Genomic DNA, 16015 nt, shown 5'->3' on the forward strand with positions numbered 1-16015 from the left:
CTCTCTCTCTCTCTGCATGTGTGTGTCATAAATAAAATCTTTAAAAAAATAAAAAAATAAATAAATACACAGGTGCCCTGCTCCCACCTGACTCGGCAGAGGGACACAGGAGGACAAAGGTTCCCCAGTCTAGTAGCAAGAGGGGCCATCCCTGCTCACATCACTATCTACCAGGTCCCAGTTCTCATCCAATGCCACCCAAGACCCCCAAACCACCATCCTGTCAGTGTGGAAAAAACAGCCCACTCAGTCTCCATTGTCCCACTGAGACACAGTAACCCAGGGCCCCTACGGGTCTGGGAAGAATAAAACCAGGGTATGTGAAAACAGAGGAAAACCGACCCTTGGATGTCTTTACTCTTGCCGCAAGAGTGAATAAAACCCCAGCTGTGCTGGATGAAAGTCCTGATGGTTGTTTGATCCAGTTTCACATTAAAACTATATTAATTTCACTTCGATGTGAAAACCACGAGAAACAGTCAGGAAGTGGCACTTCCTCAGACATCACATTTCAAAGCAGCACCCGTGAGATAGGAGAGAATCTTGGAGCTCTGTGGGGGAGCTTCAAACTCCGAACTTGCACCACATCAGAAGCCTGAACCCTCTCTCCAGCTTCAAAGGCAGAAACACAGCATCCAAATCTCAGTCGGACAACACTGGAGATGACAGAGTTAGGAGTTTCCATCCTGTGTTCTGCGTGACCTACAGGGACTCATGGTACACCCCCACATGTACCCAACCCTGCTCTCAGGCTACCTCTGTGGGCTCAGGACCTAGGTCCTGGCAACCAGGACAGATTCACTTTTATGTTTTAAAATGAGCTCTGACAGGGACATCTAGGTGGCTTAGTGGTTGAGCATCTGCCTTCGGCTCAGGTCGTGGTCCTGGGGTCCTAGGATCAAGTGCCGCATCGGGCTCCCTGCATGGAGCCTGCTTCTTTCTCTGCCTATGTCTCTCCCTCTCTCTGTGTGTCTCTCATGAATAAACAAAATCTTTAAAAAAAAAAAAAAAAAGAGTTCTGGATGAAAGTCCAATGGGTTACAAGAAAAGCGTCTGAATGATCTCATCCAGTACTTCTCACAGACAGGGAAACGGGCCCAGGGACCGCTGTCACCTGAGCATGGTCCCAGCACACAACACAGGCTGAGCACTGAGCAGGCTCTAGGCTGCCGCACCTCTAATACCACAGTGCCTGTCCTCCGCACAGTGGAGATGTGGGCACCTGGCAGACCTAGGGAGGAACCGGGCCCAACACCACTTCTGAAAAATGCTGACACCCTATGCTCAGTTTCTAACGGGAACACACCAGTACCAGGACCACAGAGGAAGAAAACCCAAGACTTTTCATACCAGCAACAAGATCAAATATCCTTTTCGGCACTTAGAAACATCCTGGGCCTCTGAGGGCCCTATTTCCAGCCCAGAAATCCCCCAGTTCCGTGACTAGAGGATCTGCCACCATCACAGTGTTCTCTAGCCTACTACTAAGGAGCTTTGAGTATCAGACAGCAAGGCCCTTCACAAGTACAGCATTTTAATTTATTTGAAACCATCTACTACCAGCCTACAGACCATTTCCTCAAGAACCAGGCAGCAAACGCTCATCCTCAAAGTCATGTAGCGATTTTATGGCATAAAAAGCACCCAAGTGAGCCTTTCCATCTGCCAGTAAACACTGTACCTTCAAATCAATTGCCAACAACAACACAGCACCTGCATGTGTGGCAGAGGCATCTTCATAGGCTACATGGGTATTTAGGCAGAACAGAGATAGGTGCTCTGGGGGTGCTACAGCGTCTATACTGCCCTGATAAGTTATCGAGGAGCCAAATACTTGCTGAATAGGATGGCAAAATGGGAACTACCTGATCTACCCAGAATCATCCGGGGAAATCCGAGATTATATTTTCAAGGGCAAATTACTGCTTCCAATCCCAGCAACATCAACCTTCAAAGGACCAGACCCAGTCCATCTTTGTCCTGGGCAACCATCCTCAGAGCATAAAAGGTTCAGGGGAACCATTGGGAACAGAAGAGGACATGCAGTTCCAATCGAGACCGGTGTCCACTCGCTCCAGACTCAAAACCCCAAAGTCTGAGTAAGAAGACATCCTCGCGGCACAGGATATTCTTTGGAACAAGCAGTGAGGAGGCCAAGTTCACTCACCTGCTGGGCAGCCTTGTCGGCAAGCAGCGCAAATTCAACAGACAGGCCTTTCAGTGCCTGTTTAAGGGACCCCCACGTGCTGCTGTTCAGAGCGGCCCAGGACGGGAGTGGGGTTGTGTCAGACCCCAAAGCACTAAGGGGAAAAAAACACACAGAGGAGATAAGACACTCAAGGCCTTGGGAGCTGAGCTAGCCGTCCAGCAGGACACATCATCCTGGGCATCTGTTAGAAAGGCAGGACCTCAGCCCCGTCCCTAGGCCTCCTGAACTGAGTTTTGGTCAACCAGCTCCCCAGGGGGCATGTGCGCACACGTGGGCTTGTGGGGCAGGGTTCTGCAGACTATGGATGAGGGTGAGTCCTGACTGGTGGAGCAGGATGAACAGACTGTGCTATCCTTTTCCAGGTCAAATCAATACCTTTTCGAGAATTACTGACAGTAGGGAATACACCGTATGACCTATCGGCACACGTTTGTAATGTTTAGGGATCCACACTTCCCTGCCTGAATTCCCTGAGTTTTCTTCTAAATTCCATCACCCATTTCCCCAACCCTCTCCTTTGCCTTCTAACAGTGAAACTGGTCAGAATGGGTATCATTATGGTAGATCACCTTCTTTGAAGCCTGAAGATCCCTCCCCACCGACTGAGCCCCACAGAACTGGGCGGGGCACCTGCCTCAGCTCCTTCCCAAATACGAGAAGGTCAGCAGCATTGTCAATGGCCCTCGATGCAATCCGCTCGGCCCGATCTCGAAGCTTGTAGAAGCTGTTGTAGATGTTCCGGATGAGCTCCCGGCTGACGGCAAACTGAGTCTGGATGTCAGCCGGGAGGAAGTCCTGGCAGGAAGGACACAAAGGCCGTGGATTACTGGCCCTGAAAGGCCTTTCAGAGAAGATGCCCATCAGGACAGGGAAGGAGCCCACCAACTGAGCAGCTTGTGAGCCCAGACACCAGGCCATGAGGGGGCCTCACTGGGCCTCCCTTCTTATCCGGAAAAGAAACACAAACCAGCATCAGGCATATGCCACAAACACGAAGTTGAGTGACTCCAGGAGAGTGCAATTCTAGTATCCACGGGAAGTGGATCAAATTGGAGGTCCTGCCAGAACACACTCAGATAATAACCATCAAGCTCCAAGGGATGCATGTGAAGTCCTGACCCTCCACATGAGAGCAAGGCCTCTGGTAGGCCTCATTTTGTCCCTAAAAATCATTTGTTACTGGCTTTACTATTAACTACCCGTTAATATTAACTATTTAATATAATATTAGCTAACATTCCTACACAAGGCTTAGAAGACAAGCAGCTTAGGAAATAAAACAAGAGTCCATATTTCTGTACGGAGAAGCAGTCTAAGAAGAGAAAGGAAAAAGCTACCCAGTAGCTACCCTAATTCTTTTTGGAAAAAGAGGAGATTAGCTAAATTTTACCACAAACCAATGCAACAATCCCCCCTGAAGTCCAAGAGGCTAGTGATGGAGCATGAGTCCACCTGAATCACAAGAAGCCTCGGGATGTGGCAGGGTAGCTGGTGGGGTCTGTGGCCAGAGTGCATTCGGTCCTGTCCGGGCTGGCTGCTCAGCACCCTGGGACCTTGGCAGATGGCAGCCTCTGTGGGCCTGTCTCCCCATTTGGGAAATGGGCATGATACTCGCTTTGCCTCAGAGCAGCCAAAAGGAGAGTCAATGAGAAAACCGTGCAGCTGGCCTTAGTGGGGGCAGAAGAGCAGGAGCTGGTCAGGTGGTCACTGGCTGGACTGGAGGACAGAGAAGTACCTTGGCCCGAGGAGCCAGCTTACAGTTCATGAATTCATCTCCAACACACTGAGTGGATTCCTTTAACTTGTTCTGCACGTCCTACAAAAGGAAAACAGAAACACCAAGCCTCTAGCAGCCACAGAAAAGTCTGTGAGACCAATGAAGTCAGCAAGAGGCAGAATACAGTTCAAGAGAAACACCTTCCTATATGTGGGCTTACATAAGCATCCCAGAGTATCTCGTCACGGTCTCTTCCCATCAACCTTAAACTTTAGGGTGGTTTTCCACAGACGGGAAAGCCTGACTTAACACCACCAGCACTGCAAAACCTACAGCTCCGGAGAGCAGAGCTCTCTCCAGAAAAACAGTAACTCCATCTACAGAGCAGGGATGACATCCATGCTTCAGACAACCAACCTGTCAGATCCTTCTAGGTCCCACTACATGGGGCACAGAGACGACAGTGGAAGTCTCTTCCTTCCTGCGGACAGACCCATGGGACCCAGGCCCACAGAGCTCTGGGAGGGCCCAGCCCTGCCCTGCCCTGCCCTGCCCTCGGAAAGCAGGCCTCCCTGGCAAAGCCACATCCAAGACCAGGACCCACAAAGAGCCAGGGGAAATACAAGCAGAGCACCTAACCTAACCTGCAGCTCTCTATGGGTCAAGGAATTCTAGAATTTCCAAGATGCCTTGAGAATCATCTGTCCTGTTCTCTCATTTTACCAAAGGAAACAGAGTCAGGGAGGTCCTAGGGACACTCTATCTCTGTGAGGGCAAAGGGTCAGAGGAGCCTCACGCCTCCAAGACAGGGACACTGCCTGGCTCTGTGCCCAGCCTGTGTGGTTCCCATGTCCCACCGCATTCCTCTCTAGCAATAAAGATTCCTGCTCTAAAGGAACCTGTCCATCCAGGGTTCAAAGGCCCACACTCCCAGCTCATGAGCAGACGGTCACAGCAAGCTTCCACTGAAAAAATGGACAGTGGTGACAAATACCCCTGGGCTAGCAGTGGGAAAGCCAGTGGCCTTCTCAGGGAGGTCACAAGCCCATCTGTCTCACCTGGCCTCTGCCTTTGCAGCTCCATGTCTGTGTCCTGAATCTTTCTGCACTGGAAGGGAGGGTGGGACTGAGCTCCTCCCAGATCCCTGCTCAGGAGGGGTTCCCTCAGGTAGAAGATGACACATCTTATTCCACCACCAAAGCATACTTGCTGGAGCCTCTCCCCCACCCCCACCCCTTTTCCTAGGCAAGAAGGCTGCCCTTGGGACAAGGCAGTGACTTCCAACCCAACTGGGAACAAGGGTTCTGCCTCACTTCCGGATGCTAACTGCACAACAGCTGACAGATACGGCTTGGTTTTGACGGAAACTAACGTCCTGGTGGCAATGGTCTCCCAGGATCTGGATCAATTCTGTGGCTCTGGTAAAAAGACTCAGCTCAGTCTTCCAATGGCACTTAATCAAAGATGCCTTATTTGCTTTCTAGGAAACACTCGTGTGGTGATCTGGGGCCTCCAGCACTTCTGTAACCCTCCCAAGTAGAGCCCTCAGTGAACAATCCTCGGTGTCCACTGCAACAGTGCAGAAAGCCTCCCCTGGACCCACAAAATCCTGCCAAGCCAGAGCCAAGGATGCTTTCTGACATCACAGCCCTGTCATCTGGGCAGAAAGTCAGTCTCACTTGTGCTGTCATGTGTGCAGGAGACTCCATCAGGCCACCCAAGTGAGGAGAGCAAGATAACGGGCACATTTAAGAGACCCTCAGGACCCTCCCATGACAGGGAAGTACTCACAGGGCCACTAAAGGACAGGAACAGCCTGAGAGCCACGTCCTCAGAGAATGGGGGGTGCCGGGCCACCAGGTTAATGAAGCGCCTCAACGCCCTTCGCCGGGACTCAATGAACTCCCGGTCGGCTGCAGAGGAGAGCACAGGGTCAGCAAACAGGCTATGCAGCCTCCCACCCCAGCCCCCCACAAACATGCTGCAGGGTGGAAATAAGCCAGGAAAAGCCCAGCCCGGCCTCCAGCACACCCGTGTTACCTCCCAGCACTGACTGGCCCAGCCCTCCCAGGCACCCTGGGGACAGCCAAGCCCAGCCTCCAGAGCACCCGGTGCTACCTCTCAGCACTGACCAGCCCAGCCCTCCCGGGCACCCCATGTTACCTCCCAGGACTCTCTTGGGCGGAAGGGCTGGCACCATGCGGTATGGGAACCTGTGCAGCAGCATCTCATGGAAAACCACAAAGTCGTTGTACCGTCTATACACGGAGGATTGGAAGCGCTGCAAAAGAAGGCTCTGTGCTCAGACCGGACACCAGAAACCTCCCCACGCCACCATTTCCCTTCCCTACTCTCCCCTCCACCAAGAAACAGAGCCCATGGGAGCAGTGTAGCTCAGGGCCTCATCCTCCCTCCTACACTCGACTGAGGAAAGACCCTGTCCTTCCCGGTGGCACTCACACAACTTCCCAACACTGCATAGCGCTTACATCCTGTCCCGCCCCCGTTACCGGGGCTCTCACAGGAGTCCACACCTACATGGGTGAACCTGTCCCCCCATTACAAGGTAGCGCATGGGAATGATGCCTTCTTCACTTCGTTCCCAGGGGCGCCTTCCCGTACATGGTCACATAGTGCCAGCGCCATGAGCACGACTGCCTCCTGGGAGAGAAGTAACCGTCGAGACAGAATAGACACTGCTCAGGAATGCCAGACAATCAGACGTCGGACTCAAATCCCACTCTATGCCCCATAATGAACGGCCCCACAGGCTCTACGAGAGCCATTCCCCACACGGAGGAACCTAACCTGGCTCTCCTGTATGAGTTCACACGATACATGTGCACAAGCAACGAAATTAAATATGCTGTACTGCTTGTAAAGAACACTGCTTGGTGAAAGAAGCCAGTCTGATCCCAAGAACCGGGCGCCCTGGGAAAGGCAGAGCTGTGGACACAGGAGAAGAGGGGTGGCTGCCAGGGGCTCGGGGCAGAGGAATGAACAGGTGGGGACACAGGAGACTTTCAGGGCAGGGAACACTCTGTGTGACACTGTAGCGGTGGATGCTGGTCATCACACATTTGTCCAGGCCCACAGAACGTGTGCCCACCCAGAGAGACCCTCGCACGAACCATGGACTCTGAGTGATGACGATGTGTCTGCTTGGGGTCATCAACTGTGACAAATGGGACAGTGGTCATGGGCAGCCCATTGGGAGGAGCACAGGTTTATGGGAAATCTTGGCTCTCTCCCTCAATCCTGCTGTGAACCTAAAACTTCCCCCAAAATATTACATCTATAAAATAAATATGTTATACAAAGAAAACCATGAAGCCAGGCATGTCCCTCTGCTGTGGAACCTCTGGTGAGCGGGGTCCAGGATAGAACGAGTGGCCCAGGCTGCGGCCCAGGCTTAAGCACCAGCAGGCAGAGCCCTTCACACCTTGGGCAGAGCGGCCTCCCTGAAAAATGTCCATTATGGGACAAAAAACACCATGAAACAAAAATTCTGTGATTCCTGATTCCCACAGCACAACCACACAGCCACTTGGTTTGGAAAACGTGCTTCCTCCCCGGGTGACAGAGTCTTCCCACCAAAGCCACCACAGAAGCACACTTTCACTGCAGCAGGGCCCCACACCACCTGTCCTTGCATCCCCCACTAACACAGGATTCCACTAGCCCAAGGATGCCATCAGCTCACCAATGACTTAATTATCAGTTTCTGAATAAAAATTCCCCCCAGCATCTATTCTAACAGAACCAAGAGAGAGAAAGAAAATGGAGGAAGGGACAGAAGATAACCACTGCTAATGCCACCCCGTCTCCACACAGACACACAGCCTGGTGCCCAGCACCTCCTTAGCTCGGGTGTGGGGGCCCCTAACAATGCAGGCAGCAACCTTAGCAGAGATGAAATGGACACACACCAATCCTGCCCTCTAAACTTGACCCAAAGCCCATACTGTACCCTCAGGGATTTCCCACAACTGCAAAACTACTGCCAGCCTGGCCTTTGCCGTGGTATGTGCCCCACAGACCGAACAAGCTCTTCTGAGCAGCATCCCAGACACAGGGATAGGGAGGGCAGGCTGAGCTAGCTGGGAGTGTGGCTGAGCCAGAGCAAGACATGGGGACACGCAGGCTGTGGAAACATCTGTTGGGCGGCTTGGCTCTCAGCGTCTAGTTTTGGGTCTTACCTTTAGGGCCAGCCCACAGACTCTCTCTGTGGCCCTTTGCTGACACACACCACTCCCGCCCCAACATGTCCCTGTCCCACCCCCACCCTGCCTCCTCTCTCCAACACGCACACACCATTTTCTTCTTACCTGGCTGGAAACCTCATATTCCACATGCTTCAGGAAGAGGCCCTTCTTCTCAGGAATGAGCTCCACCTGCACGGTGTCCCTGGCCAGCAGCTCCTGCAGGGTATATGACAACAGCAGCGGGTTCCCCTGAGGCATCTGCATTCGATTGGGGTATGGGTCCCTCCGCTCGCTGATCTGGGGCGTTGGCAAGCCTAAAGAAGAGAAGGCGAATGGCCAATAAAAACAGCTACTCAGAAAGTGGAGACTGCCGCCAGCCAGCCCTCCCTCCACGGGGTGCTCACTCAGCAGTCAGACTGTGGCCACGTCACCCCCCCACCCCAATCCATTCATGCGGCGGAGCTGGTACTCAGGGGCACTTTCTGCTAACTAATCACCACGCTGTGAGGTGTCCACCCACCTGTGAATCAGCAAAGACACCCACAGATCCAAAACCAGTCAATTTGGGGCAGAAAAAAGTGATTTACAAGTTTCATGTAAAAGACCCTCCTTTCCTCTAGAGTCAAAAAGGAGGTTAAAACTAAAGAGTCATATAATTTCTCTGCCCACTGTTTCTACAGTGAACACACATGACTTCGTGTGCCAAAACAATCATTCCAGTTCCATGTAGGTAAAAAACCCACTTGCTGGGATGTCTGGGTGGCTCAGCAATTGAGCATCTGCCTTCGGCTCAGGGCATGATCCCAGGGTCCTGGGATTGAGTCCCACATCCGGCTCCTTGCAGGGAGCCTGCTTCTCCTTCCACCTAGGTCTCTGCCTCTCTCTGTGTGTGTCATAAATAAATAAATAGATAGATACATAGATAAATTGCTTAGAGCTAGGATTCCCAACCACACAAGTCAGAGAATGACACCCTCAAACCTCAGCTTCCCCTGAGACAAGGAGTTACCCATGCCTCACTCAGAGCAGCAGGAGACGGAGCAGAGAGATCATAGGCTAACAAACACGGAAGCCACGTTAAAAAGTCAGTTTGGTTCTTACTACAGAGAGTTCTAAAGAAATAGGTTCTTTTTGGTTAGAAAACACAGTAAAGGGGCAGCCCCGATGGCACAGTGGTTTAGCGCTGCCTGCAGCCCAGGGTGTGATCCTGGGGACCTGGGATCAAGTCCCACATCAGGCTCCTTGCGTGGAGCCTGCTTCTCCCTCTGCCTGTGTCTCTGCCTCTCTCTCTCTCTCTCTCTGTGTCTCTCTCATGAATAAATAAATAAAATCTTTAAAAAAAAACACACACACAGTAAAGTTAAGGTATCCACAGAGGGGTGGCGGGTCTCACACTAATCAACACTGCTATAAATAACCACAACAAAATGTAGACTTCTCTTTTTTCCAAAATTTCTATGTCATTTTTCATGATTTACCTCTTAAAACAACACTTCAGAGTTAAGATTCTGGTTTACATTCTGAACAGAATTCATAACTAGATTGTTTTCATCTGTGAAATTACTCAGCATTTCAGAATTTTAAATGCAGTTGCCTTTAATTGACCTTAAAGCTTAAGAAACAAAATAAACTAAGGCTTTAATACTTACTTGGGAACTCCAAGGGCCTCATAAAAACTCCACACAAAAACTAAATATTATGTGCTCTAAAGCTGTAAGCTCCCAAGTAAAAAGGGCACGTATCCCAGGGTCAATGCAATCCAGGTAGGCACAGGAAAAAAAGAGAAGCAATTCTAGCTGTATTTTCATCTCTCCTTTCAAAACTTATATTCCTGTGATATCTTTATAATATACATAATGTAGTAGTATAGTGCATGCATGTAACCTTCAAAATGTGTATGTGTATAGATGTGAATACATGTGCATGAGTGTGTACACGACTATGATGTACATGTGTATATGTATATGTGTGCAAGTGTATATATACAAGAGTATGTAAATGTGTACATAAGGGGTGTGCACACGTGTGTAAATGTATGCGCATGTGTGTCTGTGTATATATGTGTATGTGGTTATATAGGGTGTGTGTGTGTGTATATATATATCACGGTATGTGCAAGTGTCTATATACAAGTGTGTGTGTCAGCATGTATGTAGGTAGGTGTGTACACAAGCGTGTATATAAGAGGTGTACATGTGTAAGTATATTGGAAGTGTGTGAGTATGCAAATGTGTGTATGAGTGTATATGTACATGGGTGTGTACATATGCATGTACATGAGTATGTGTGTATATGTGTATATAGGAGTGTGTTTAAGTGTATGTGCAAGTGTGTCTGTGTATGTAAACATGTAAGTACTGTGTATGAGTATATAGGTCATGGGTGTGTACACATATGAGTGTGTATACCTATGGGTACATGAGGGGTGAGTATTAAAGAGCCCCTAATATCTTAATGGCCAAAATGTGGAGACAACAGCTCCAGAAGGTTCTCCCATCCTAAGAACTCAGGCCCTTCCCATTTAAAAATATTTTGATGGCCTAAACTGTGTTTCCTCAGTCTCTTCAGGGAGCACATGGACTCTCAGTCAATGAGCCAACAAGTGTTTCTTAAGTACCCACTCGAGTACAGTAATGAACAACGCGGGGTCACTGCACTCATTAATAGGCATTCAGCACGCAGCTACAGACTGTCCCCACAGCTAGGCACAATCCAAGAGGATCCAAACTCCATGGCAAATGGGAATCCCACCGTTACGTATCTTAACAGCACCCTGATAATGAGAGAGGGGGCCAGACACAGCACACAAACACAAACTCTGCGGGTGGGGACACACCCAGCTCTATTCTCGGATACATCCCAGCTGCTGGGGTGCCTGGCATGTAGAAGGGCCTTAAAGAAAGCTTGCCAAATGACTATCTGCTGATATTTATTCCATTTTCAGGAGTGAAAAGTAGCATGTCTGAGAAAACAAAGTCTTATGTAACTAGAGCACAGAATATATGGAAAACAGCAAATAATGAAGCCAAAAAGGTAATGGGGAAAGAACATTTTTATCAAAGAAAAGATCTGCAAATACATATATCTGAAAAGGGACATGTACCTAGAATAAAGAACTCCTACAACACATTAAAAATAACAGAGACAGACAAAAAAACCCAATTTAAAAATGGGCAAAGGATTTGCATAGACATTCCTCCAAAGATATATCAGTGGCCAGTAGCACATAAAAAGATGCTCAACATCACTGAACGTCATGGAAATGCAAATCACAGCCATAACAAGATACCACCCACTACAATAGCTCTAATTAAAAAAAAAATAAAAAAATAAAAAAAACACGAACATTAGCCAGGATGTGGAAAAGCCCAGCACTTCCTCAGAATGTCAGTGGCAGAGCCACAATGTGACCCCACAGTTCCACTCCTAGAAATATATCTGAGATATGAACATGTATGTTCAGAGTCCTATAGACAAATGTCCACAGCAGCGTTATTCATAGGAGCCAAAGAGCAGAAAAATCCAAGCATCCATCAACTATCAAAGAGTAAATAAAAGTGGCTTATCTTGGGGCACCTGGGTGGCTCAGTGGCTAAGCATCTGCCTTCAGCTCAGGGTGTGATCCCAGATCCCAGGGTCCTGCGATCGAGTCCCCCATCAAGCTTTCCGCAGGGAGCCTGCTTCTCCCTCTGCCTGTGTCTCTGCCCCTCTCTGTCTCTCATGAATAAATCAATAAAAGCTTTTTTTTAATGGCTTATCTGTAAAAATGGACTACTATTCTTCCATAAAAAGGAATGAAGGACAGATTCATGCTACAAGATGGTAAGTCAAAGAAGCCAGACACAAGGACCACGTTAGGGATGAGTCTGTGCACAAGAAATCCCCAGAAGAGGCAAATATACAGAAACAAAGCAGACTGGTCCCTGATGAGGGCTGAAGCAGGAGGAGCCAACGACAAGAGAAGTGGGGTGAGGATTGGAAGAGAAAGGGTTTCTCAGGAGGGTGATCATAGCAAGGGGTGCACCACCCTGTGAACACACCAGCATTACTGTGTTGTACACCTGATGTGACTGAAGCTTATAGTACACAAATGAGAACTATGAACACCTTACATATAAAAGGTGGGGGACACCAGTAAATGGCAAGAATAAGAACCTCCAAAAACCCTTTCTTCGACAGGAGCAAAAATGGTCAGAACCCACTTTTTCAGAACAGGAAATTGAAGGTGTATGACAAGCCAGCGTACTTTTATTGATGCAAAAACTGTTAAAACAAGGCCATCCTAAAAAAAAAACAAAAAAAAAAAAAAAAAAAAAAAGGCCATCCTGGGTAGGCCCTTGATCCAGTACAACTGGAGTCCTCCTAAGGAGCAGGAGGACCACACCAAGACCCAGAGACATATGGCACACAGGGTGGGCACATGTCAGTGGAGTCAGAGATGGAAGCCACACATCTGCAAGTCAAGGAACCCGGAGGGTGACCTGTCACAGCCAGATGCTGGAAAGGGCAGGAAGGACCCTCCCCTACAGGGTTTGGAGGGAGTGTGGCTCTGCCCACATCTGGATTTCAGACTTCTGACCTCCAGGGCTGTGAGACATTCCTGCTGTTTCAAGCCATCCAATTTGTCTAACAAATTACAAATTACAGCAGCCACAGGACACACAAGAAACTTGACAAAATTCAGAGAGATCGTTAAAGTCAATGATAAGCAGCAACACCTTGGGAGGGAGGAAAATCTGATTTCTAGAGTTGCCACTTTGGTTTATATCATTTAAAATATCCAGTTTACAACTAAAGTTTATAAGACATGCAAAGAAACAAGAAAGTTGGCCAAACATGGAAAAACCACCACCAGAAACTGTCCTCAAGGAAGGCCAGGCATTGAACTCATTTGACAAAGACCTTACATCAGCTATCTGAAATAGGTTCCAAGGGCATCTGGGTGGCTCAGGCAATTAAGCGTTTGCCTTCAAATCAGGTCAAGATCGCAGGGTCCTGGGATAGAGCCCCACGTCGGGCTCCCTGCTCAGCGAGGAGCATGCCTCTCCCTCTCCCTCTGTCCCTCCATCTCCACTCACGCTTTCTCGGTCTCAAATAAATCAAATCTTTAAAAAGATTTTTTTTAATTAAAAAATGAAATGAAGGGATCCCTGGGTGGCGCAGCGGTTTAGCGCCTGCCTTTGGCCCAGGGCGCGATCCTGGAGATCCGGGATCGAGTCCCACGTCGGGCTCCCGGTGCATGGAGCCTGCTTCTCCCTCTGCCTGTGTCTCTGCCTCTCTCTCTCTCTCACTGTGTGCCTATCATAAATAAATAAAAATTTAAAAAAAATAAAAAATAAAAATAAAATAAAAAATGAAATAGGTTTCAAGAACTACCAGGAACCATCTCTAAGAGCCAAGGGAAAGTAGAGAACAGTGTTTCAGCAATAGAATATATTGGTAAACAGAAGTTGTACAAGAAAAATGGATAAAAATTCTGGAGTTGAGAAGCTCAATGAATGAAATGAAAAATTCATTACAGGGGCTCAACTGCAGATCTGAGTGGGCAGAGAGAAGAATCAGCAAACTTGAAGATAGGTCAACAGAGATTGGTCTGGAGGACAGAAAGAAGAGAGAATGAGAAGATGGACAGCCCCCCCACCCCCCACCCTTGGGACACCATCAAGCATACCAACATCATCAGCATGAGAGGTCCAAAAGGAGAAAGGCTCAGAACAAATACTTGAATAACCTGCTAAAATTTTCCCAAATTTGATTTTTAAAATCCCAGAACCAAAAAGGCACCTGGGTGGCTCAGTCAGTTAAATTCCTGACTCTTGGTTTCCACTCAGGGATAAGATCTATCTCCACCTCAGGCTCCACATTCAGCTCGGAGTCTGCTTAGGATTCTTTCCCTCTCCCTACCCCTCTGTCCCTCCCCCAGCTCCCTGGGCACATGTGCATGTGCATACTCTCTCTCAAATAAAATTTTAAAAAAAATCCTAAGAACCCAAAGAACTCCAACTAAGATAAACTGAGGAAGATTCACATCTAGACAGATCATAATTGCACTCAAACCATCCAGAGAAAAGAGAAACTTTTGAAAGAACCAGATCAGCAACTGGGTAAGATGAACAGCTGACCTCTCAGAAGCCAGCCACAGAGGCCACAAGGCAGTGGGATGGTGCACTCACAATGGCAGGAGACAAAACGGTCAACCATATTCTATATCCAGAAAAAACATCCTTACTAATAAACAAAGGAAAAATTAAGACAGCCCCCAAAAAACAGAAACAGTGAATTCACTGTGGCACTAGCAGTCCTTCCTTAGGGGAAACAAATAGGCGGCATGAAGAAAGAACAAGCACCAGAACTACACTGGTAAATATAAAGGGCAAGATAAACTTACTCCTTACTTGTAACTTTTTTTTTTGGTTGACTTAAAAGACAACCATATTAGGCAATCACCAATCTGTCTTGATGGCATACAATTTACAGGGATATGGACGGAAGGGAGCTGTGAAGTAGCAAAGTTCCTACACACTACTAAAACTCAACTGCTACCATTGGTACCAAGATGGATTGGTACACAGTAAGATGTGAATTTTAACTCCCAGGGCAATCCCTGAGAAAATAACAGAACTCATACAGTGACCAAAACAAGGGAATTTAAATGGTACGCTAGAAAATACCGATTGGATGTAAAACAAGGCAATGTTGGAAGAAAAGATGAAAGATAAAAGTAATGAAAGAAAAATAATTCAGGGAACACCAAGAAATCTCTATTAAGATGAAGTTTTCTCTATTAAGCACATACTAGTTTTGTTCTTTTCCTGACAGTTAAAGTAAGATAATATCCCAAGACAGAATGTAACTCAGTAATGATTACCAAACAGTCACATGCTGCCAAAGAATCTGAACTCTGACCACAGGAGAATCTAAAAGTCAGAACCAAAAAAAAAAAAAAAAATTAAAGTCAGAATCCAAAAGGCACATTGTATTTTTTTTAAGATTTTATTTATTTACTCATAAGAGACACAGAAAGAGAGAGAGGCAGACACACAGGCAGAGGGAGAAGCAGGCTCCATGCAGGGAGCCCGACGTGGGACTTGATCCCAGGTCTCCAGGATCATGCCCTGGGCCGAAGGCAGGCGCTAAACTGCTGAGCCACCCAGGTGTCCCCAAAAGGCACATTTTAAATCAAAGACACAGCACACACTCTTGATGGATCTCCACCACCCTCAGAATAGCCCCTCTGTAGAAATTTCAATCTTAAGAAAACTACAATCCCAAGTATCACTTTCCTGAACTAGGACATCCATGGTTTTTCAAAAAATGTTTAAGAAGGAAGACAGATCATTTCAGATCAGCTACCCTGTCATGTAATGGCCCACTAGCCATGGAAAGAACGGGAACACACAGAGGAAGACTCTGGTTTTCTGTGGGAATAAATATCAAGTTCACGGACAGGACCCCAATGCACTCATGAAATGGAAGATGCACTGCACACCCACTCAGCCCCAACAGGTAACACAGAGAGGCAGCTAAGCCCCCATACTGAAGGGCTACAAAGGATAGGCTCTGACACAGGTGTGTGCAGACATCTGGGCTCATATCCTCATCATGTGGCCCAGCAGCAACTGACCACCTCCAGGCTTAGCATTTATCCTCAGTAAAACAGGGGTAAGGATGCATGCCCCAGGGACCAGCCCTCATCATCTGCACCTCGATAAGGGCAACAACCCCTCAGAGGCCTCTCTAGTGGTATTCCCTCCCTGCCCCAACCCTTGTGGCACAAAACCACTCAATCACAGTGTTTGGACTCAACCCAGAGCCTGCAGCTCAAAGCTTGGCCTTGAAATGCCACCCACTGCCCTAGAGATGCTGGGAAGGAAGCCGCTCTCA

At 48.2% G+C, this 16015-nt stretch overlaps 1 protein-coding gene across 17 annotated transcripts in view; it reads right to left on the bottom strand.

Moving 5' to 3' along the window:
• Positions 1-16015, bottom strand: part of SNX8 (sorting nexin 8) — a 41952-nt gene that overhangs the window by 7922 nt on the left and 18015 nt on the right. For 10 of the 17 annotated variants that reach the window (XM_077907562.1, XM_077907556.1, XM_077907565.1 and 7 more), the window contains 8 exons: positions 8255-8445; positions 7244-7387; positions 6735-6872; positions 6090-6207; positions 5718-5839; positions 3945-4025; positions 2844-3004; positions 2168-2300 (listed from right to left, as the gene is read on the bottom strand). In XM_077907562.1, the coding sequence (XP_077763688.1) occupies positions 2168-2300; positions 2844-3004; positions 3945-4025; positions 5718-5839; positions 6090-6207; positions 6735-6872; positions 7244-7387; positions 8255-8445 (1088 nt within the window). The remainder of the gene's footprint in view (positions 1-2167; positions 2301-2843; positions 3005-3944; positions 4026-5717; positions 5840-6089; positions 6208-6734; positions 6873-7243; positions 7388-8254; positions 8446-16015) is intronic. The other 7 variants (XM_077907567.1, XM_077907564.1, XM_077907552.1 and 4 more) reach the window with 6 other exon arrangements.

The sequence above is a fragment of the Canis aureus genome, chromosome 8 (assembly GCF_053574225.1).
Source record: "Canis aureus isolate CA01 chromosome 8, VMU_Caureus_v.1.0, whole genome shotgun sequence".
Taxonomy (NCBI): Eukaryota; Metazoa; Chordata; class Mammalia; order Carnivora; family Canidae; genus Canis; species Canis aureus.